This window comes from Balaenoptera musculus, chromosome 4, assembly GCF_009873245.2.
Source record: "Balaenoptera musculus isolate JJ_BM4_2016_0621 chromosome 4, mBalMus1.pri.v3, whole genome shotgun sequence".
Lineage (NCBI taxonomy): Eukaryota > Metazoa > Chordata > Mammalia > Artiodactyla > Balaenopteridae > Balaenoptera > Balaenoptera musculus.
In genome coordinates this window covers 89,190,532-89,209,720 of record NC_045788.1, presented here as the reverse complement: position 1 = coordinate 89,209,720, position 19,189 = coordinate 89,190,532, and the positions used below count along the sequence as shown (strand labels likewise).

The 19,189-nt window shown below is 39.9% G+C and overlaps 1 protein-coding gene across 1 annotated transcript; it reads right to left on the bottom strand.

The window, feature by feature from the left end:
- Positions 1 to 17,257: 17,257 nt before the first annotated feature.
- On the bottom strand, positions 17,258 to 18,383 carry RETNLB (resistin like beta). Its single transcript, XM_036849643.1, is given in 4 exon segments — positions 17,258 to 17,335; positions 17,337 to 17,389; positions 17,994 to 18,074; positions 18,257 to 18,383. Coding segments are annotated over 4 exon segments (339 nt in total).
- Positions 18,384 to 19,189: the final 806 nt, after the last annotated feature.

Genomic DNA, 19,189 nt, shown 5'->3' with positions numbered 1-19,189 from the left:
TGCCTATGTTTTCCTCTAAGAGTTTTATAGTGTCTGGCCTTACATTTAGGTCTTTAATCCATTTTGAGTTTATTTTTGTGTATGGTGTTAGGGAGTGTTCTAATTTCATTCTTTCACATGTAGCTGTCCAGTTTTCCCAGCACCACTTATTGAAGAGGCTGTCTTTTCTCCATTGTATATTCTTGCTTCCTTTCTCAAAGATAAGGTGACCATATGTGCGTGGGTTTATCTCTGGGCTTTCTATCCTGTTCCATTGATCTATATTTCTGTTTTTATGCCAGTACCATACTGTCTTGATTACTGTAGCTTTGTAGTATAGTCTGAAGTCCGGGAGTCTGATTCCTCCGGCTCCATTTTTCTTTCTCAAGATTGCTTTGGCAATCTTTTGCTTTGTGTTTCCATACAAATTGTGAAAAATTTTTTTCTAGTTCTGTGAAAAATGCCATTGGTAGTTTGATAAGGATTGCATTGAATCTGTAGATTGCTTTGGGTAGTATAGTCATTTTCACAATGTTGATTCTTCCAATCCAAGAACATGGTATATCTCTCCATCTGTTTATACTGTCTTTAATTTCTTTCATCAGTGTCTTATAGTTTTCTGCATACAGGTCTTTTGTCTCCTTAGGTAGGTTTATTCCTAGGTATTTTATTCTTTTTGTTGCCATGGTAAATGGGAGTGTTTCCTCAATTTCTCTTTCAGATTTTTCATTATTAGTGTATAGGAATGCAAGAGATTTCTGTGCATTAATTTTGTATCCTGCTACTTTACCAAATTCATTGTTAAGCTCTAGTCGTTTTCTGGTAGCATCTTTAGGATTCTCTATTACTACAACCTTTTGATATTAATATTTTATCACGTCAAGTGAAGTGTGAAAATCTTACTTTTCATGTAGGTAAAGGGACCTTTACCTTCATCATTTTAAAATATCATTGTCTTAAGTATCAAATGGTGTTATAATTTTTCTTTACTAACCAAACATGATTTATAAAACTCATGAGGAGGATAGTTTACTGTAAGTAGGCAATATTTCTGCTTTTTCTGTTGTTTTTTCTTCTTTCCTGATGCTTCAAGATTCCTTCTTTTATCATTTCCCTTTTGTTTGAAGAACTTCCTCTAGCCATTATTTCAGGGGTAGTCAGCTAGTGCTACATTCTTTCAGTGTTATTTCACTTGAGAATGTCTTTATTTCCAGAAGGATAATATCTCTGGATATGGAAATTGCAGTTGACAGTTCTCTTTTTCCAGCACTTGAAAAAATGTGGCACTTCCTTTTGACCATTGTGGTTTACGGTGAGAAATCCTCTATCATTTAAATTGGTGGGGTTTTTTTATCGGTAATGTCATTTCTCCCTGGATGCTTTCAACATTTTTTCTTTGACTTTAGTTTTCAGAAGTTTAGTTATAGTATGTCTTGGTATGCATTTCTTTGGGTTTATTCTATTTGAAGTTCAATCACCTCTTTTGCCAAATTTAGGAAATTTTCAGACATTATTTATTTTAATACACTTCCAGTCCCACTCTCTTTCTATTCTTCTGGGATACCAGTGATTAAAATATTGAATCTTTACTTATTGTTTCATAGGTCACTGAGGCTCTTTGTCCCCCCATTTTATTTTCTCTCTTTTTGCTCAGACTGGGTAAATTCTATTGATCTTGCCTCAAGTTCACTGATTCTGTGATCTGCCCTCTGTGATCTTTACTCCACTGTTGACCCCATCCAGTTAATTTAAAAATTTCTGTTATTGCATTTTTTAGTTCTATAATTTCCATTTGGTTCTTTTTAAAACTTCTATTTCTAATTTTCCAGTTATTTCAAGAGCATTTATAATTGCTTGATAAAGCATTTTTATGACAGCTACTTTAAAATCCTTGTTAGATAATTCCAGCATCTGATTCATTTTAGTATTGGTGTCAATTGATCCTCTTATTCAAGTTGTGACTTTCCTGGTTCTTCATAGAATGAGTGATTTCATTGTATCCTGGACATTATATTAAGAAACATTTAAATCTGCTAATATAGTAGTCATTTTATTTAATTTTTTAAAAATATATTTATTTATTTATGTATTTATTTTTGACTGCATTGGGTCTTCATTGCTGTACACGGGCTTTCTCTAGTTGCGGCGAGTGGGGACTACGCTTTGTTGTTGTGCACAGTCTTCTCATTGTGGTGGCTTCTCTTGTTGTGGAGCACAACACTAGGAGCGCAGCTCTAGGTGCGTGGGTTTCAGTAGTTGTGGCACATGGGCTCAGTTGTTGTGGCACACAGGCTTAGTTGCTCCTCAGCATGTGGGATCTTCCTGGACCAGGGATTGAACCCATGTCCCCTGCATTGGTAGGCAGATTCTTAACCATTGTGCCACCAGGGAAGTCTCTATAGTAGTCATTTAAAATCTGTTATTATAGTAGTTAGTTACCCTGTTTACATTTAGTAAGCGGATGCTGGCCTATTTTTGTAGGCTGTGGTTCCAATGAAAATTTAATTCTCAGAGCTTTTGTAGTGATACTTGGGTCTGCTTGGCACATATGGTGTCACTGGGACTCCTCCTGGTCCCTGCCTGTTTTGCCTAAGAGAACAGAAGGAGTTTCTCCAGGCTGTGCCATTTGATGCCTGTAACTGTGGGAGAGTAGCCTTGATTTGGGCTACCTGTGGCAGGAACCCTCTTGCTAGTAGCGTTGCTTGGTTTTCTGATGTCTCTCTGTGGGATGGGGCATCTTAGATCCAGTGGGGAAAAATATTTTTCCCTTGGTTACTTACTGTCAGTGGGGTTCCCAAATGATGCTTTTTGCTGATGATGCTGGGTTTGCCTAGAGTTTCAAGAGGCTCCCATTCATTCAGAGAGAAGAATAAACCTACCTAGTCCACCTACTATCACTGCATTCAGGTCAGAGAATGCTGGACATCCATGACCTTCTTCTGTAGGAGGGAGTTTAAGACACACTGCCACTATGTTTTTCCTCCATCTCTGGGTTTCCTAACTCATTTGGCTTCCTGTTTCCACCATTCAGCGTTCTTCTTTGGTTGCCTTTTGCATTAGTTCCAGGCGTGATAGTTGTACTTAGCAGAGAGAAATAAGTCTGCCATATTATCTGGACCAGAAGTACCACTTATATTTTTATTCCTTTCTTGGATTTTCTTTCATTCTCACTTTTACATTTTTGTATTTAATTTCATCCTTTATCTTCATTCTGTGATTCCTTAGCAAAATCAGTACATTTTAAAACTTCTGTTTATAATTATTGAAATGTATAGATGGGATTTGAAAAAAAAGCCAGTCAAAAGTAAATCTTATTTTATTGAGGATTTTTGTCTGAAGACATTCCTAATAATTTTCCCCATAGAAAAGAAGCAAATGTTTAAGTTTCCAAAGATGAGTGTTTTTCCCCCAAATGTATCATGAATCCAAGGTAACTTTGTGTTGGTCATTATATCCCAGCTAGAAGAATGTTTTGACTTGTTAAGTGACATGGAGTATTTAAACAATAGCAATTAGACCTCCACTTTTCTGTCTGGGTTTTTGGAGGAAGTAAGTCAATGATGGTTAAACTCTCTCCTTCTAATATAAGCTGGAAGAGAGGGATCTGTGGGGAGGGGTATTGGGTTGATGGTCAGGAGTGCACATGATGAGACAGAGAAAGAAGGACAAATGCTACAGAAGATCTGAAAATAGATCAAAGACCAGAATTGACACACAACTTCCCTTCCCCACTTACAACCCTCGGATGATGTCCTCAGGCCCAAACCTACTCTCCAGTTCTTTCCAGTGCAAGAAAGACAAGTACTTGATTAGTGGAAACTTTGTCTAGCTGCTGATAACACTGATGCCTAAATCATACCATTCAAGGAACAATGTCCTAAACTGTAACACCAGTATCTGTTTGGTTTTTCTGTGGCAGAACAGAGACACAGAACATCAGCTTTTGGTAATACTCTAGGATCAGACTTTGGCTTTCTTTATAAAGGGAAAAAATTTGAATTTAGTTCAAATTTTTTCTTTCAGAAAACCCAGATCTTAAACGTTATTTTCTCCCTAGGGATTCAAAGAAGTCAGCTTTCAGACTCAAATCTAAGAAATGACTCCATTAATTCAATGGCTGGGGAAACTATGGGAAAACTAAGAACTAGCTATTATTACTGAGAGCAAAAATGTATTGATTAAACAACTCAAAAAATGTTATATCAGTAAATCCTTTTAATGTCTTCATAAATTATATGTGCGTTTTATACAATTAAAATAGCTATTATTATGAATATTAGGACTTAAGGGCTCTACTTTACTCTTAAGGATAGTGATTCTATTTAGAGGAGGCCACACCCAATGTAGTTTACCAAGGTGTGTGAAATTTTACACACTCAATAACAATTAGCGGGTTACTCAGAACTAGATGTGGCGAGTGACCCACACAACCTGTGCTTATCTTATTTACCATAAATCTCTTGTGTTAGGTGCTTATATAAGATAAGCATATAATTAAATGGTACACTGAGCCTCTCACTTGTGAACCCTGTGGCTTGTCTGTCCTAATTCTGCCAACCATATGCCAGGGAGGGCTTCACAAATTTTTTCTCTCAGGGTTTTCCATAATTAATGAAACAGCCTCACTCTAATGGCTTGTCTTGCAAACGAACCCTCAGACTGTAGTGGGAGGAAACTTACCATTTTTCATCTAAGCACATCCATCTCAAGCAGTCTTCAGCTTATCTTTCTCTTCTCAGCCCTTCTCTCCTGACACCCCCACAAACACATCCTCACACCCTTACCATCTCTACCGCTTACCGCTGAGCTCTGGTGCCCTTTCCCAGGTAGATCTGACTAGCAGAGGAAACTCTTTCTTTTCTCCCTTCTCCTTCCCCCTCCAAGGCTGAGCTCTAGGACTGACTCCAAAGTAAATGGTGTAAACTTTGCCTTGGTAATTTTCCTACCTTAGTTTCTACTGTCCCTCCCATTATACAAATGACACTGGTTGGTAAGGCTCAAAGTGGGACCAATGCTGTGGGTGTGTGTTTTTAACTAGAAGGCTCAAAGATTTCTCGTCACCTTCACTCCCCAAATTAATCGTGTGATGATAGTATTTGAAGCAGAAAGGATAAGGACATTTGAAGAAAAGGAGCTTTCCTAGAATCTCTCACATTACATCACAAACCATCCAAATAGTGATTATTGCTCAGACAAGTACTGTCACTGTGGAGTCAAAGAACTGTTTTCTTGTCTTTTCAGTCTATTTAGGGCCTTAAAGGAGTTTCTATTCATAATCAGTGCTCTTCTCTTCTATCTTCACTCCATTCACTAAGGGCTTAGGTCCAAGTCTTAATACTAACATAATTTTTACCTTATAGATCATGTGGTTTGACATTTCATCTATATGGCATTTGACAAAAAGAAAAATAATGATCCCTCTCACTTAAGTAAGAGAAAATTTATCTAACTAAAATAACACTTAATACCTCAAAATTAGTGTATGAGATGCTAAAGATAAGTGACTAATGATGGCTTACTAGATTACCAATGTCTTCCAAAATGGTCCACATTATGTTTCTACAGCACAAATGTGCAGAAGCTCTGGCTTTTGAAACTCAGAGAGCGCACAAGTAAACGAAAATAGATGGCATGTAGATCTCAAACACATGATACACTGGTAGCTGAAATCTTTTTGTCTCTTAAGGTCATTTTTATGGTTTCTGTAGAACTAGAAACCTGTCATTCAAAATATCTTCCAGATACTTATCATTGGTCAGTTTGAGCCTGTGTGAGAAATGTGCTTTTAATTGCTACTATGAGAGGAAGAAGTGTTAAGATCAGCTATTGAGAAAGCTGAGATCCTCTATTACTATTATGCGTTGACCTAGGTTACAAGCAGCCCTCTTGGGAATTAGGGAGTGGACATACATATATTTTAGCTTGAAGTAGAGGTGTCTAGAAGAATAGTATTTTTCACTTTTGCTAAGACCCATCTTCAGTGTTCCCTTTGAGTGAGAAATAGGTCCGTGTACCTGATAATAGAAGCACACGTTCTAGCACAGGGTTTCTTATTCTTGGCACTGCTGACATTTTGTGTGGGATAATTGTTGTGGGGCCTCTCCTGTGCATTGCAGGGTGTTTCCCAGCATCTGTGGCCTATACTCACTAGATGCCAATATCATCCTTTCTCCACAGGTTGTGACAACCAAGAAGTCTCCAGATATTTCCAAATTCCAAGTTGAGAACAACTGTTCTAGTGTAAAAAGAGGGTGGGGCAAAAATCCTCAACAAAATATTAGCAAATCAAATCTAACAATGTATAAAAACAATTACATACTACGACCAACTGGGATTTATTTCAGGTATGCAAAGTAGTTCAAGACTCAAAAATCAACTAACATCAACAAGCTAAAGAAGAAAAATCACATGATCAGATCATTAGCTTCAGAAAAAGTATTTGACAAAATCTAACACCCTCTCATGACAAAAACTCTCAGCAAAACTAGGATAGAGGGGAGCTTCCTCAACTTAATAAAGAACATCTACAAAAAAATCTACAGATAACATCATACTTAATGGTGAGAAATGCAAAACTTTCCTTCAAAAATCAGGAACAAGGTAAGGATGTCCTCTCTCATCACTGGTTTTTCAACATTGTGCTGAAAGTCCTAGCATATGCAATAAGACAAGAAGAGGGAATAAAATGTACACCTACTGGGAAAGAAGAAATAAAATTGTTTTTGTTTGTAGATGACATGATCATTTACATAGAATATCTGAAAGAGCCCACAAAATATTCCTGGAACTTATAAATGATTATCGCAAGGTTGCAGGATACAAAGTTAATATACAAAAGTCAGTCACTCTCCCATATACCAGCACTGAAATTAAAAACCCAATGCTATTTACATTAGCATATAAAAATTTTAAATTCTTAGGTATAAACAAAATATGCAGAAGAATTGTCATAGTTTGTTTGGGCTGCTATAACAAACTACCATAGACTGGGCAGTTTCTAAATAACAGATATTAAGTACTTACAGTTTTGGAGGCTGGAAGTCCAACATCAGGGTGCCAGAATGGTTGGGTTCTGATGAAAGACATCTTCTAGGTTATAGACTGCCAACTGCTCCTTGTATCCTCACATGGTGGAAAGCAGAGATAGGAAACAAGATTTTCTTTTTATGACTCTTATAAGGGCATTAATCCCATTCATGAGGGTTTCACCTTCATGACCTCATCTAATTACCTCATCAAAGCCCTACCTCCTAATACCATCATTTTGAGGGGTAGGGTTTCAACATATGAATTTGGGGGGACATAAACATTCAGTCCCTAACAAAGATTTATATAAGGAAAACTGCAAAACTGATGAAAGGTATTAAAGAAAAACTAAATAAATGGAGAGATATTCCACGTTCATGAATAGGAAGACTCAATATTGTTAAGATGAGAGTTATCAACTTGATCTATAGATTTAACACAATCCCAATCAAAATATCAGCAAGTAGTTTTGTGGATATCAACAAACTGATTTTAAAGTTTATATGGAGATGCAAAAGGCCCAGAATAGCCAAATCAATACTGAAGGAGAACAAAGCCAGAGGACTGACACCACTCAGTTCAAGACTTACCATAAAGCTATAGTAATCAAGACAGTGTGGTATTTGCAAAAGAATAGGAAAATAGATCAATATAACAGAATAGAGAGCCCCCAAATAGACCCACATAAATATAGTCAACTGATTTTTGACAAATGAGTAAAGGCAATACAATGGAGAAAAAATAGTATTTTCAACAAATGGTGGAATAACTGGACATCCACATGCAAAATAATGAATCTAGGCACAGTCTTTACACTTTTCACAAAATTTAACTCAAAATGGATCGCAGACCTAAATGTAAAATGCAACACTATAAAATTCCTAAAAGACAACATGGGAGAAAACCTGAATGACCTTGGGTATGGTGATGACTTTTTAGATACAACACCAAAGACCCAGTCCATGAAAGAAATAATTATTAAGCTGGATTTTATTAAAATTAAAAACTTCTGCTCTGTGAAATATGATGTCAAGAGAATGAGAAGACAAACCACAGGCTGGGAGAAAATATTTGCAAAATATATACTTGATAAAGGATTGTTATCCAAAATATACCAAAAAACTATTAAAACTCAACAATAAGAAAGTGAACAATCCAATTAAAAAAGGAGCCAAAGACACAAACAGATACCTCACCAAAGAAGATATACAGATGGCAAGGAAGCATATGAAAAGATGTTCCACATCACATGTCTTTAAGGCATTGACAATTAAAACAACAATGAGGTATCACTACACATCTATTAGAAAGGCCAAAATCCAGAACACTGACAACACCAAATGCCGGTGAGGATGTAGAGCAACAGGAACTTTCATTCGTCGCTGATGGGAATGTAAAATAGTATGGCTACTTTGGAAGACAGTCTGGTGGTTTCTTACAAAATTAAATATACTTTACCTTATTACCCAGCAATTATTCTCCTTCGTACTTATCCAGAGGAGCTGAAAATATATGTACATACAAAAACCCGCACATGGACATTTATAGTAGTTTTATTTATAATTTCCAAAACTTGGAAGCAACCAAGGTGTTCCAAGATGCTGGATAAATAAACTGTGGTACATCCAGACAATGGAATATTAATTAATGCTGAAAAGCAACGAGTTATGAAGCCATGAAAAGACATGGAGAAACCTTAAATGAATATTAACTAAGCGAAAGAAGCCAATATAGAAAGGCAACATACTGTACTATTCCAACTATATGACATTCTGGAAAAGGCAAAACTATAGAGACAGTAAAAAGATCAGTGGTTCCCAAGGGTTGGGGGAGGGAGGGATAAATAGGCAGAGCACAGGGGATTTTTTAGAGCAGTGAAACTATTCTCTATACTACGATGTTGGATACATGTCATTTTACATTTTTCAAAACTCATTGACTACAACATCAATAATGTAGACTATGAACTTTGAGTGATAATGTGTCAGGGCAGGTTCATTGATTGTAACAAATGTACCAGTGTGGTGAAGGGATGTCAATAGAAGAGGATTTAATGTGTGTGAGGACAGGGGGTATATGGGAACTCTGTAATTTCTTCCTAATTTTGTTATGAATATAAAAGTGCTCTAAAAAATAAAATTTATTGATTCAAAAATAAGAGTGTGAATTATGTTATTCTAGGTATCCAAAGAGCAACATGTGAGGCTTATATGGGGTGTATTCAGCATTTAAATAAAAATTATAGAGAACTAAATGTACACACGCATGCACACACATTTTTGACTTTAATTTTCTTTTTCTGTTTCCTGTCTTGAATGTTCTACCTCCACAATCTCATCTCATGAATAATAAATTATCAAAGATCACTGAATAATGTATAGATTTCTCAAAAATTTCCTATCCTATTTGTGATCATGATATTTTAAAAATTTGGGTAGTAAAATTAAAGCAGTTATCATCTTTGTTTGCAGGGTTTTTTCCTTGTAGAATATTGCTACCATTTTTCTCTTCCAAAGGCAAAAGTTCAGGAAAAAATTAGTATGTTCTGGCTTACACAGTCTCATGAATAAAGAGAATTTTGTGTTGGGCTACATGATAAGGCCAGTAGTATAGAGTATTTAAGATATTTGTCTTAAATGTATATTTTTCAAAGACATCTTCAACATACGTAAGCCAACTCTTGTCTAAAAGAGTAACACACTTCTAAGGAAAAAAGCGTGAGGAGCAAGAGCTTTGCTGTAATGGTTAGAGTGGGGCTAGAGGTAAGGAGGAGAGAAGGCAGCAGCACTATAAAATCTGACTTTGATCCCACACCACGTCTGCTCCATTGGTGTTACCACCCTACCGTTAGAATGAATATCTGAGCACCAATCATACTTCCTGGTTCTTCTCAGGAAGGGAAAGATGGTACCTAGTCAGTGGAGCTATGATCTGAATCGTTACACATTAAATGGTGTTAAGTGATTCCTGTTTGGAGAAAAAGCAAACCCAGAACTGTGAGAGTATTCCATTCTGGACCCATGTGGAAGAGAATAAGAACACCGGATATTGGTCCCGTTTTTATCTTTTGTCTTTTTGCCCATACATCCAGTAACTAGCAGTTGTTTATTAAGTGCCTAGTGTAGAATTGACGAGGACTGTGTTGGGCTATATGATTCTATAACACTGGATGATTTATCTTGCTTACCAGAGGCATTGAGAACCAGTCAGCCAGGGACAAATCCTTGCAGATTTCAAGGGGGTGGGGGCTGGGTGGTCACCGCATTTTAGAGTCAGAGACAGGCTCGTTTCTGCTGGATCTCAGAGCAGTAGAGTGAAGATTTCTCCCTATGGTTTGGGGAAGCTGTGAACATTGTCAGTTGATGTCCCACTCTTGCCTCATGATTCTCTAGAGAAGCCCTGCTTCGGGGACTGGCCCTGGAGACCCCAGAAAGCTATGGGAAGAATCACCAGCTGCCTTTGGCACTTGCCACTTTCTCTCTGATTTGGCTTCTCCAAAGACAAAAGACTTTCCTGCTCTTTTCCTGAGTGTTTCACAGCACTGATCCATAGGCTAATATAACTCAGGGGTTCTCTTCTGATATCAGTAGAGGGTCCAACTCCACGTGCGTAACTAACTCTTGGACAAACTGCTCAAATCCCATGGAAGGGGAACTGCACAGTGACTGCACTCAGACAGTCTGAACCTGAGAGTGAGTGAGACTTAAGCACTGAACTCTGCTCAGAGGATCTGGGATTCAGCTGGTACCTACATTTTGCCCAAATGCCCACTGCTTGTACTGCAAAAATTGCTCACAATATGACGAATGTCTCCCTGAGCTTGTGACATAGAAATTCTAGCACATTAGGAAGGATCTGAGGCATTATATAGGAATTCCCAGGCTGGAGCATTGCAGTAGTCTAAAAAGGAGTTACAGGTCAGGAACCTTTCCTAGAGGGAATGGCAGGAAAACAGACCACCTGTAAAAAGTGTGTGTATTAATCATGCCTTTTATTTTCTGGTGCTTTGACCTCTTGGGGCCTTGCTGACCCAGGAGGGACTGCCCTTCCCCAGGTTAGCTAATTTCTAGAGATAGCAAACAACTCTCCTGTGAGTTCATATTCAAAGCAAACAATTGAGCCCATAACCTCATTTACCTCCTTTATTGGGGTCCCACACTCAGGAGACCCCACTCTCCACCTGCCATAATCATCACAAGGCCAGGTACCAGATATTTAGGACAGCCCCTATGCCCCTGAGCCTGCTGAAATTACTCAGACTAGTTAGTCCCACACCTGTTTACTTTGCCTCACCTGTTCCTTCCCATGGAAACCACAATAAAGGCTCTTGCCCATCCCCCTCCCACTCCTTGTGCCTCCTGAACGACCCAAGTGCTTCCCTGTGTGACCTCCCATGGCATGACGTGGCCTGCCTCTTTATTTTGAGATCTGTGAGTATAACAAACTATCTTCAGTGGCAGCCATCTCCTGGGCTATTGGCCTTGACATGCTAAATATTAATAAAATCCACATTTTAAAACAGTGTGTGGTGATCGGGGGAGTGATAGCTAGATCATCCAGGAGCAGAGGCAAAGCTTACTTGTTGTGAAGTCTAAGGAATGTTCTAAACGGTGTGCACTTTTAGGGAATGTGTGTGGTTTACTTCTCTATATCTCTGGTGCCGGGAACAGAGCCTGGAACAGTGTTGCTCAATGTTTGTTGAAGAATGAGATGACGGTGGTGAGGGTGGGATGTTAATTTCAGTTCTTCTGACCCTCTTCGTAGGCTCCCCCATCCCAGCACACATTGGAGAAGTTGGGGTAGGGGAGACATCCTATAGATAGAGAAGACCCAGGTGAGGGGCTAGTAACATCAAAGACACAAGCACAGAGAGACACATAGACTATCTTTACTATTTGAGAAACAGAGGGTCACAGGCAGAGGGGACTTGAGTTGAGAAGTCATGATTTGAATAAGAGGGGTGGAGGCTTTCTGGTTGGGGCCATGTTTTTATTGCTTACATGATCCCCAGACTGAGATCTCTACCTCCTTTACCTAGATTAGGTGGCAGCAGCTGGTCCACCCTACAGGATTGCAGTGGCAGTGCCGATGGCATGTGGCTTTCCCCTTGGCCATACCAGGAGCCACAAGCGTAGCCACGTGAGCATCTGGTGACAATGTACCCTGCGTGGCATCGGGTGGGGGAGAGAAAACCAGAGGCTTTAGATTTTTTTCTTTTTTAATTTTTACTGGAGTATAGTTGCTTTACAATGTTGTGTTAGTTTCTACTGCACAGCAAAGTGAATCAGCTATATGTATATATATATATATATATATATATATATATCCCCTCTTTTTTGGATTTCCTTCCCATTTAGGTCACCACAGAGCACTGAGTAGAGTTCCCTGTGCTATACAGTAGGTTCTCATTTGTTATCTATTTTATACAAAGTATCACTAGTGTATGTATGTTAATCCCAATCTCCCAATTCATCCCACCCTCCCATTTCCCACTTGGTATCCATAATTTTGTTCTTCACGTCTGTGTCTCTATTTCTGCTTTGTAAATAAGATCGTCTATACCAATTTTTTTCAGATTCCACATATATGCATTAATATACAATATTTGTTTTTCTCTTTCTGACTTACTTCACTCTGTATCTGTAGAGACGTGGATGGACCTAGAGATTGTCATACAGAGGCCTTAGATTTTGAGTGAAGTCCTCTTCCCAATTATTCTTTATCTCCTTCCTTCTGGAAGGGGGGAAGTAGTTAGGGACAACCTGCTTTACTGTGATGAATTGACAGCCTGAACCCAGGTTCATGAGAATGCGTATGGGGTGAGCAAGCGCCTTCATCCTCATATGACTACTTACGTGAGGTACAAGAGGACAGATAACTTTCATTAGTGATGCTGGTTGGGAGATCTGGTATAACCTGAGAGCTGACACTCTGTGGGAGGGATGAAGAGCTAAGACAGGGGCCAAAGTGGCCAGCCCTCTTCCCCAAATCCTGTATCGCCTTTCTGTTCAGACAAAGGAGCCGCTCTGTCCCGAATCAGGTCACTAAATAGCTGTGTGCTGTTGGGCAAATTATATAACTTTTCTAAGCCCCAGCTTCCGCTTCTGTAAAATGGAAAAGACAGTGCTTACTTCATAGACTTGTACTGAGGAGTTAATAAAATAATAATAGAACACCTAACAGGGCTTAGCACACAGTAAACGCTCAACAGTGTCAGTTATATTCTTCATCACTGTATCAGCAGCAGCTCTAAGAAGCCGTGAGCATAGAGAGGGCAGGGACTTTGGGATGAATCTTCCAGTTAGAGGTTGCCATCTGGAGATGGTTGGGAAATGGGGTGGAGTCTAGTAGCAGGATTGAGCATGAAGGATATAAGTGCCCCCCCATCAACCCCTCCAATATCAGCTATCCAGGGCACTGAGAGATGCCTTATTTTTCCATCCATAGCAAAATCTAAGGAGCACTGAGCAACCCCTAAGGGCATCAACTGGAGAAGGGGGAAGAGAAAAAGGAAGTGATAAGTGGGCTCATCCTATAGGAAGGCAGCGTCCTGTGGGCAAGGGAGAAATGGAGAGAAGATGAAAAACAATTCATGGGTCCAGAGGGGAGGGAAAGAAGAGAAAGAAGGAATAGGTGCTCGAGGGAGCAGAGAAAGGGAAGCAGCAGTGCTGGGGAGGCCTGGGTCCTTTTGCAGCCCTCCTGAGAGGCGGGGATATCAAGGAAGATAGCTATGCCTCAGACTCCCCCAGCCAGGTCTGGGAAAGGGCTGTCTAGGCAGAGGTTGGAGGGGCAGGGACGTTTCATACCCTAGTGGCTTGTTGTGAGGGCTTTTCCTCCCCTCCAACAACAAACATGGCAGAACTTGGGATCTAAGGTAGTTGGGAGGTTCATGCTTTCAGAAAAAGCTTGAAACAATCTCCAGTGTGTGTCTGGAGTGGTAGCAGCTACCTTTGCTCTGGTTCTCTGCCTAGGGAAATCTCCCCACCTTTCTCTCTCTCCCCTCTCCTTTCTTTTTGGCAGCTCTACAAGCCTGGCAGCTACCTTGTCAAGAATTGCCAAGTTTGTTACCATCTTTCATTATAGCTCTTTTGTTCATTCCTTCAACAGGGAGAGGTAGGAAAGGTGTGGTATCGGGGTCCTGCTGCCAATCTGCTCAGATATCAGTACATTGCCCTTGGCTAATTCTGTTTGCAGGAAAGTAATAAAGTCCCAGCTGGAAGAGGCTTAGAATTAGAATGGAGGCTCCATGAAGGCAGAAATCTTTGTCTATTTTCACCACCAATGTATGCCAGTACCTGTCACACAGCAGAACTCAATAAGTATCTGTTAAATGAATACATAAGAACATTGGGTATTTACTTATGAAGAAATGAGGTTTTGATGATTCTAGAGTTTTTTCAGTGGCTGAATAACGTGATTACAGCCTCAGATTCTTCCCCTCCTTCTGCTTCACAATCGTTGCAATTTTCCCTCAAAGGTCACATGACCAACTAGCTCCAGGGTCACAGCGCCAGACCTCACATCCTCACACCACGACCAAAGCAACAAGGATCATGGATAATTTTGAATGTCTGGTTTTTTTAATTCAGGAAGGAAACTCTTTTCCAGAAGGCCAAAGCAGAGTTCTCCTTTGTTTTCTCAGCCTGATTTGGGTCACAGGCCACAACTCCACCCATGTAAGGGTGTGTAAGAAAGAGAATATTTGGCTAAGAGGAGCAGGAGCTCCACTATTGGCTTAAACAATAATTTATTTTTGGGGACTGCGCACATGATTACCCGGAATGAAATCAAGACGCTGTTAACACTGAGAAAGGGGAAATTGGCCACTAAGTGTGCAATGAACTATGTCAGCCAGAGCTACAGAATCCAACTTCTGCTTCTGCTGTTGCCAACCTCTCTGGCCTCCATCTTCACTCTTTGGCCCTTTTCTTTCAAAGAGGTGTCTTCTGATGTACAGCTACTTCTCCTACAGGCAACTTGAAAATGGGATCCATGGACTAGTTAAAACAACATCTGTCCCTCAGTGACCAAGGTTGAGGTGAAGGAAGAGGAATGGAAACCAAGAGAAGGAGCTGACTCAGACTTGGACTTGGTAGTAGACGAATCCATTTGTTCATTATAGCACTTCCATGGACCAGGCACTATTCTCAGCACTCGATATGCAAAGTAAATAAGCTCTCTTCTTTCCTGGATCACATGTTCCATCAGGGGAGATAACTAATATATTAACAGATAAATACATACTATGATGTCAGAACTGAGGAGCATTATGGGAAAACAAAACAAAACAAAACAGGACAAGAGGCAGAGCCCGCTGGGAAGACATCTCTGAAAAATATTAAGAAATGACCTTGTGTCTCTCTGGGGGACACAGAGTAGGAAGGCCATGAGGTGGGAGGGTGGTTAAAACTCACAGGAACACCAAGAATGCAGATGTGGCCTGGGAAAAGTGAGCAAGGATCAGAAATGAGGTTGGAACTATAATCAGTGAGTAGATGCAGGGTTTTCTTGGCCATGATAAATACTTGGGATTTTATTTTACATGTAATCAGAAGTCATTAGAATATGTACTTCGAACAGGAAAGTGACATGACTTGTTTCATATTTTTAAAGACTCACTATAGTTACCACAAATAAGAGTATTAAGTTATTACAATGATTAATAGTACCCCACTGAACAAAGCAATTATAACAAATTTTGATAAGTAATTAATAAACACAAATGGTACCTTTTGGAAAAGTATTTCTTAAATGAGAGAGATGGAGCTGCTTTTTTCCCCAAGTCGTTTAAATACCCATGAATGAATAATCCTAGAAAGAGATAAATTTAGAACCAATTATTTTCCTAGTTTTTCTTTTCACAGTTATAAGCTTTGGGATACCTACTTCTCATAGTTAAGCAGACAGGAAGGGAAAACTTTTATTGTAGTAATGTTATTCAATTTGTTTTACTTCCTTTTGAGTTATTTGTTAAAAATCACACTGTAATTTATTATAAAAATTGTTTTTGATGGTCTATCAGTTGATAACTGGATTTTGCCCTCCTTCAACATTATATCATGAACCGGAAGCTTCTCAACTTATAAAGGACTTGTTACCCAGTCATTGGATCATCACTCAACATTGGTGCCAATATTTTGAATCCTCCCCTTGGCATTCTGCAAATGTTTATGCCCCAGGGCAATGAACCAAGGTAAGGTTCAATGACAGGGAAGGGCTGGGTTTCTCTTTTGTTCCAGGGGAGAAAACAACGGCAAATTGGCACCTTGATCAAAAAGATCTCTGGCACGTAAGTCTAGGAAAGAGTACACATGCAAGCCAAAAATCTAGAAATTTATTCTTTTCTTTTTCCCTTTTTAAAAAATTGAAGTATAGTTGAAGTATATATATATATATATATATGGTTTTTCAGATTCTTTTCCAATACACAAAATTACAGATTATTGAGTAGAGTTCCCTGTGCTATACAGTGAGTCCTTGTTGATTATCTATTTTATATACAGTAGTGTGTATACGTTAATCCCAAATTCCTAATTTATCCCTCCCCCAGACCCTGCTTTCTGTTTGGTAAGCATAAGTTTGTTTTCTATGTCTGTGTGTTTGTTTCTGTTCTGTAAATATGTTCATTTGTATCATTTTTTTAGATTCCACATATAAGCGATCTCATGAGATATTTGTCTTTCTCTGTCTGCCTTACTTCACTTAGTATGGTAATCTCTAGGTCCATACATATTGCTGCAAATGGCATTATTTCATTCTTTTTTATGGCTGAGTAATATTCCATTGTATATATGTAGAAGTTGATTCTTTCAAAGCTGCTCTTGCCTGCCTACTTGTTGGAAAGTCTGTCTGGCCACCATTCTAGTTGGTGGGCTTCATAAGGACATGTGTGTTATTTCATCTCTCTGTACCTCCTGTCCAAGCAAAGTGTTTGGCATAGAGTCATTATCTTTTTGTCAAATACTGAGGGACCTAGGGGCTGGGGTGTCTATCTCAGTTTGTCCCATTCTGCACATATTTTTCCTAATCTTTCCTGAGATGGCATAACTGGGATATGGGAAACATTTTGCTAGAGGAGTCCCAGGCCATGGATGATAATATCAAAAATATAAACACAGAAAAATGCAAAAATTGTCTTTTGTTACCCAAGAAGGAGAGTTGTGAACAAATGAAAGGGACAGTTTGAGTCAGGTTTCCTATTTGGGATCATGGTTTCATTACAGTCACAATTAGGTTTTCATTCTCCTCCCTCTCAGGTCAGGCGGCAGCAGCAGGCAGTGGTCCAATCTACTGGGTTGCACTGGTAGTGGCATGTGGTTCCCCCCCGCCCCGACATCCCAGGAGCCACAGCCATAGCCACAAGCACAGCCAGTGACAACCGACCCTGCATGAGCACATGAGACATAGACAAGAGATCCCTTTGATTTTGAGATGGATGAGGTCCACTCATAATCACCTTTCATCCATATGCACCCCAGAGGTAGATCTAGGTTTTGTGGGGTCTAAAATGAATTCAATTTTGAAGGTCCTCTTTAAGAAAAAAAATACAAAAACTACTAAAACAAATTTAGACATAGGGCCATGGAAGAGACCAGTGAAAGTGAGGGGCCTGGGCATTTCCATTTTCTCAGGGACATGATAAATTTAACTCTGTGCTGTCCCTTAACAACCAACACAGGAGAACAGGGAAAGGGAGATGAAGGACAGGGGGAGTGATAGTGGCATGACCGTAATAGGACTACTGAAGAGAGGAAGGGCTGGTATATGCAGCCATGAAAGGAAGGTGGGAAGGGAAGAGGCAGAAGCCCAGAATCGCCCAGTAGAATCCTTAAAGGAAATGAGAATGGGAAGGGATCTCTGGGAACCAAGAATTATGACTCAGCCCCAGGATAATACAACTGTGAGATGGGGGGAGGTGTAGGTGCTGGGAGATGGACAGGGGAGGGCATGGAGCATCGTACCTGCCATTCTTCCCCATAGTTACTCACCTGCAGGGCAGAAAGACAGTTTGCCTGAGTTCACGACACTGAAACATGAGATCCTCTTTGCTGGGGCAGAGGGATTGAGCTATGAGTAGGAGAGAAGAAGGGATATTACCCATAATCTCTGTCTCCCATAATCCCCTTTGAAATTCGCTTCTACCTCAGAGGTGTAACTATCTCCATAATCAACCTACACACTAACTTTTAAGGTTTATGATCCGGGTTACTCTCCCATCCTCTCCCCCGATCGCCCGACCCCAGTCAGTTATCTAGACCAGTGAGAGCATCCTTTATCTTTTTATCCACAATGGCGTCTAAGGAGCACTGAGCACTCCCTGGGATTGTCATCTGGAGGAGGAAGAGGAGGATGAGAAGGAAGCAAAAGTTCAGCTTCATTTTGTAGGAAGGCAACATCCTGGGTTCTGGAAGGAAAGATGGAAAGAAAATGAGATCTCAGAGTTCCAGTGTGGTTGGGAAGGAAGGAAGAAGAGAACATGGAGTCTCCAGAGAGGAAAGTTGGAGGAATGTCAGTGTCAGGATGGAGGAGCCTGGAGCTCTCTAAGCAGTTTGGAGAATCCGGGACCACAGCTGCAGGGCAGACTCACTCACCGAAAAAGTCAGAAAAGTTCTGCAAAGACAGGTCAGGCAAGGATGTTTTATACCCCGTGATATTGACCTGGGCACCCCTTAACACACAAGCCTGCACCCACGTACAAACACACTTCCTGGTAAATTTTCAAAGAACTCCTGCTGGGGCGTGGCACACAAGTGTGATAAACTTCAGTGTGCCCAAGAAAAGCAATAACTGCCTTTATGCTGGTTCTCTGCCAAATAGAGTCCTCCTGCCTTTCTGTTCTTTCCTTTCCTTTCTTCTTGACAACCTGATAAGGCCAGCATCTGGGCCTTTTGTTGTGCAGCCCACATTAGAGGTCTCTTGTTTGATCCTTCATTGGGAAGAGGTAACTTTATGTTGAGTGAGGGCCTTACTTGTCACCTGTTTAGACATCATTTTATTGTCCTTGGCTAATCCCATCTGTAGGAAAGTAACAGAAAACCTGCTTAATGCTGGTTTATAAACAAAGAAGTTTATTATTTACTTAACCAGAAACATGGTCCTTGATTCCAGGGTTCTTTTGGAAGCTCAGCAGACTCATCACCAGCCTGATCTTTTCCTCTTTTTCTCTACCGTCCTCAGTTCATTG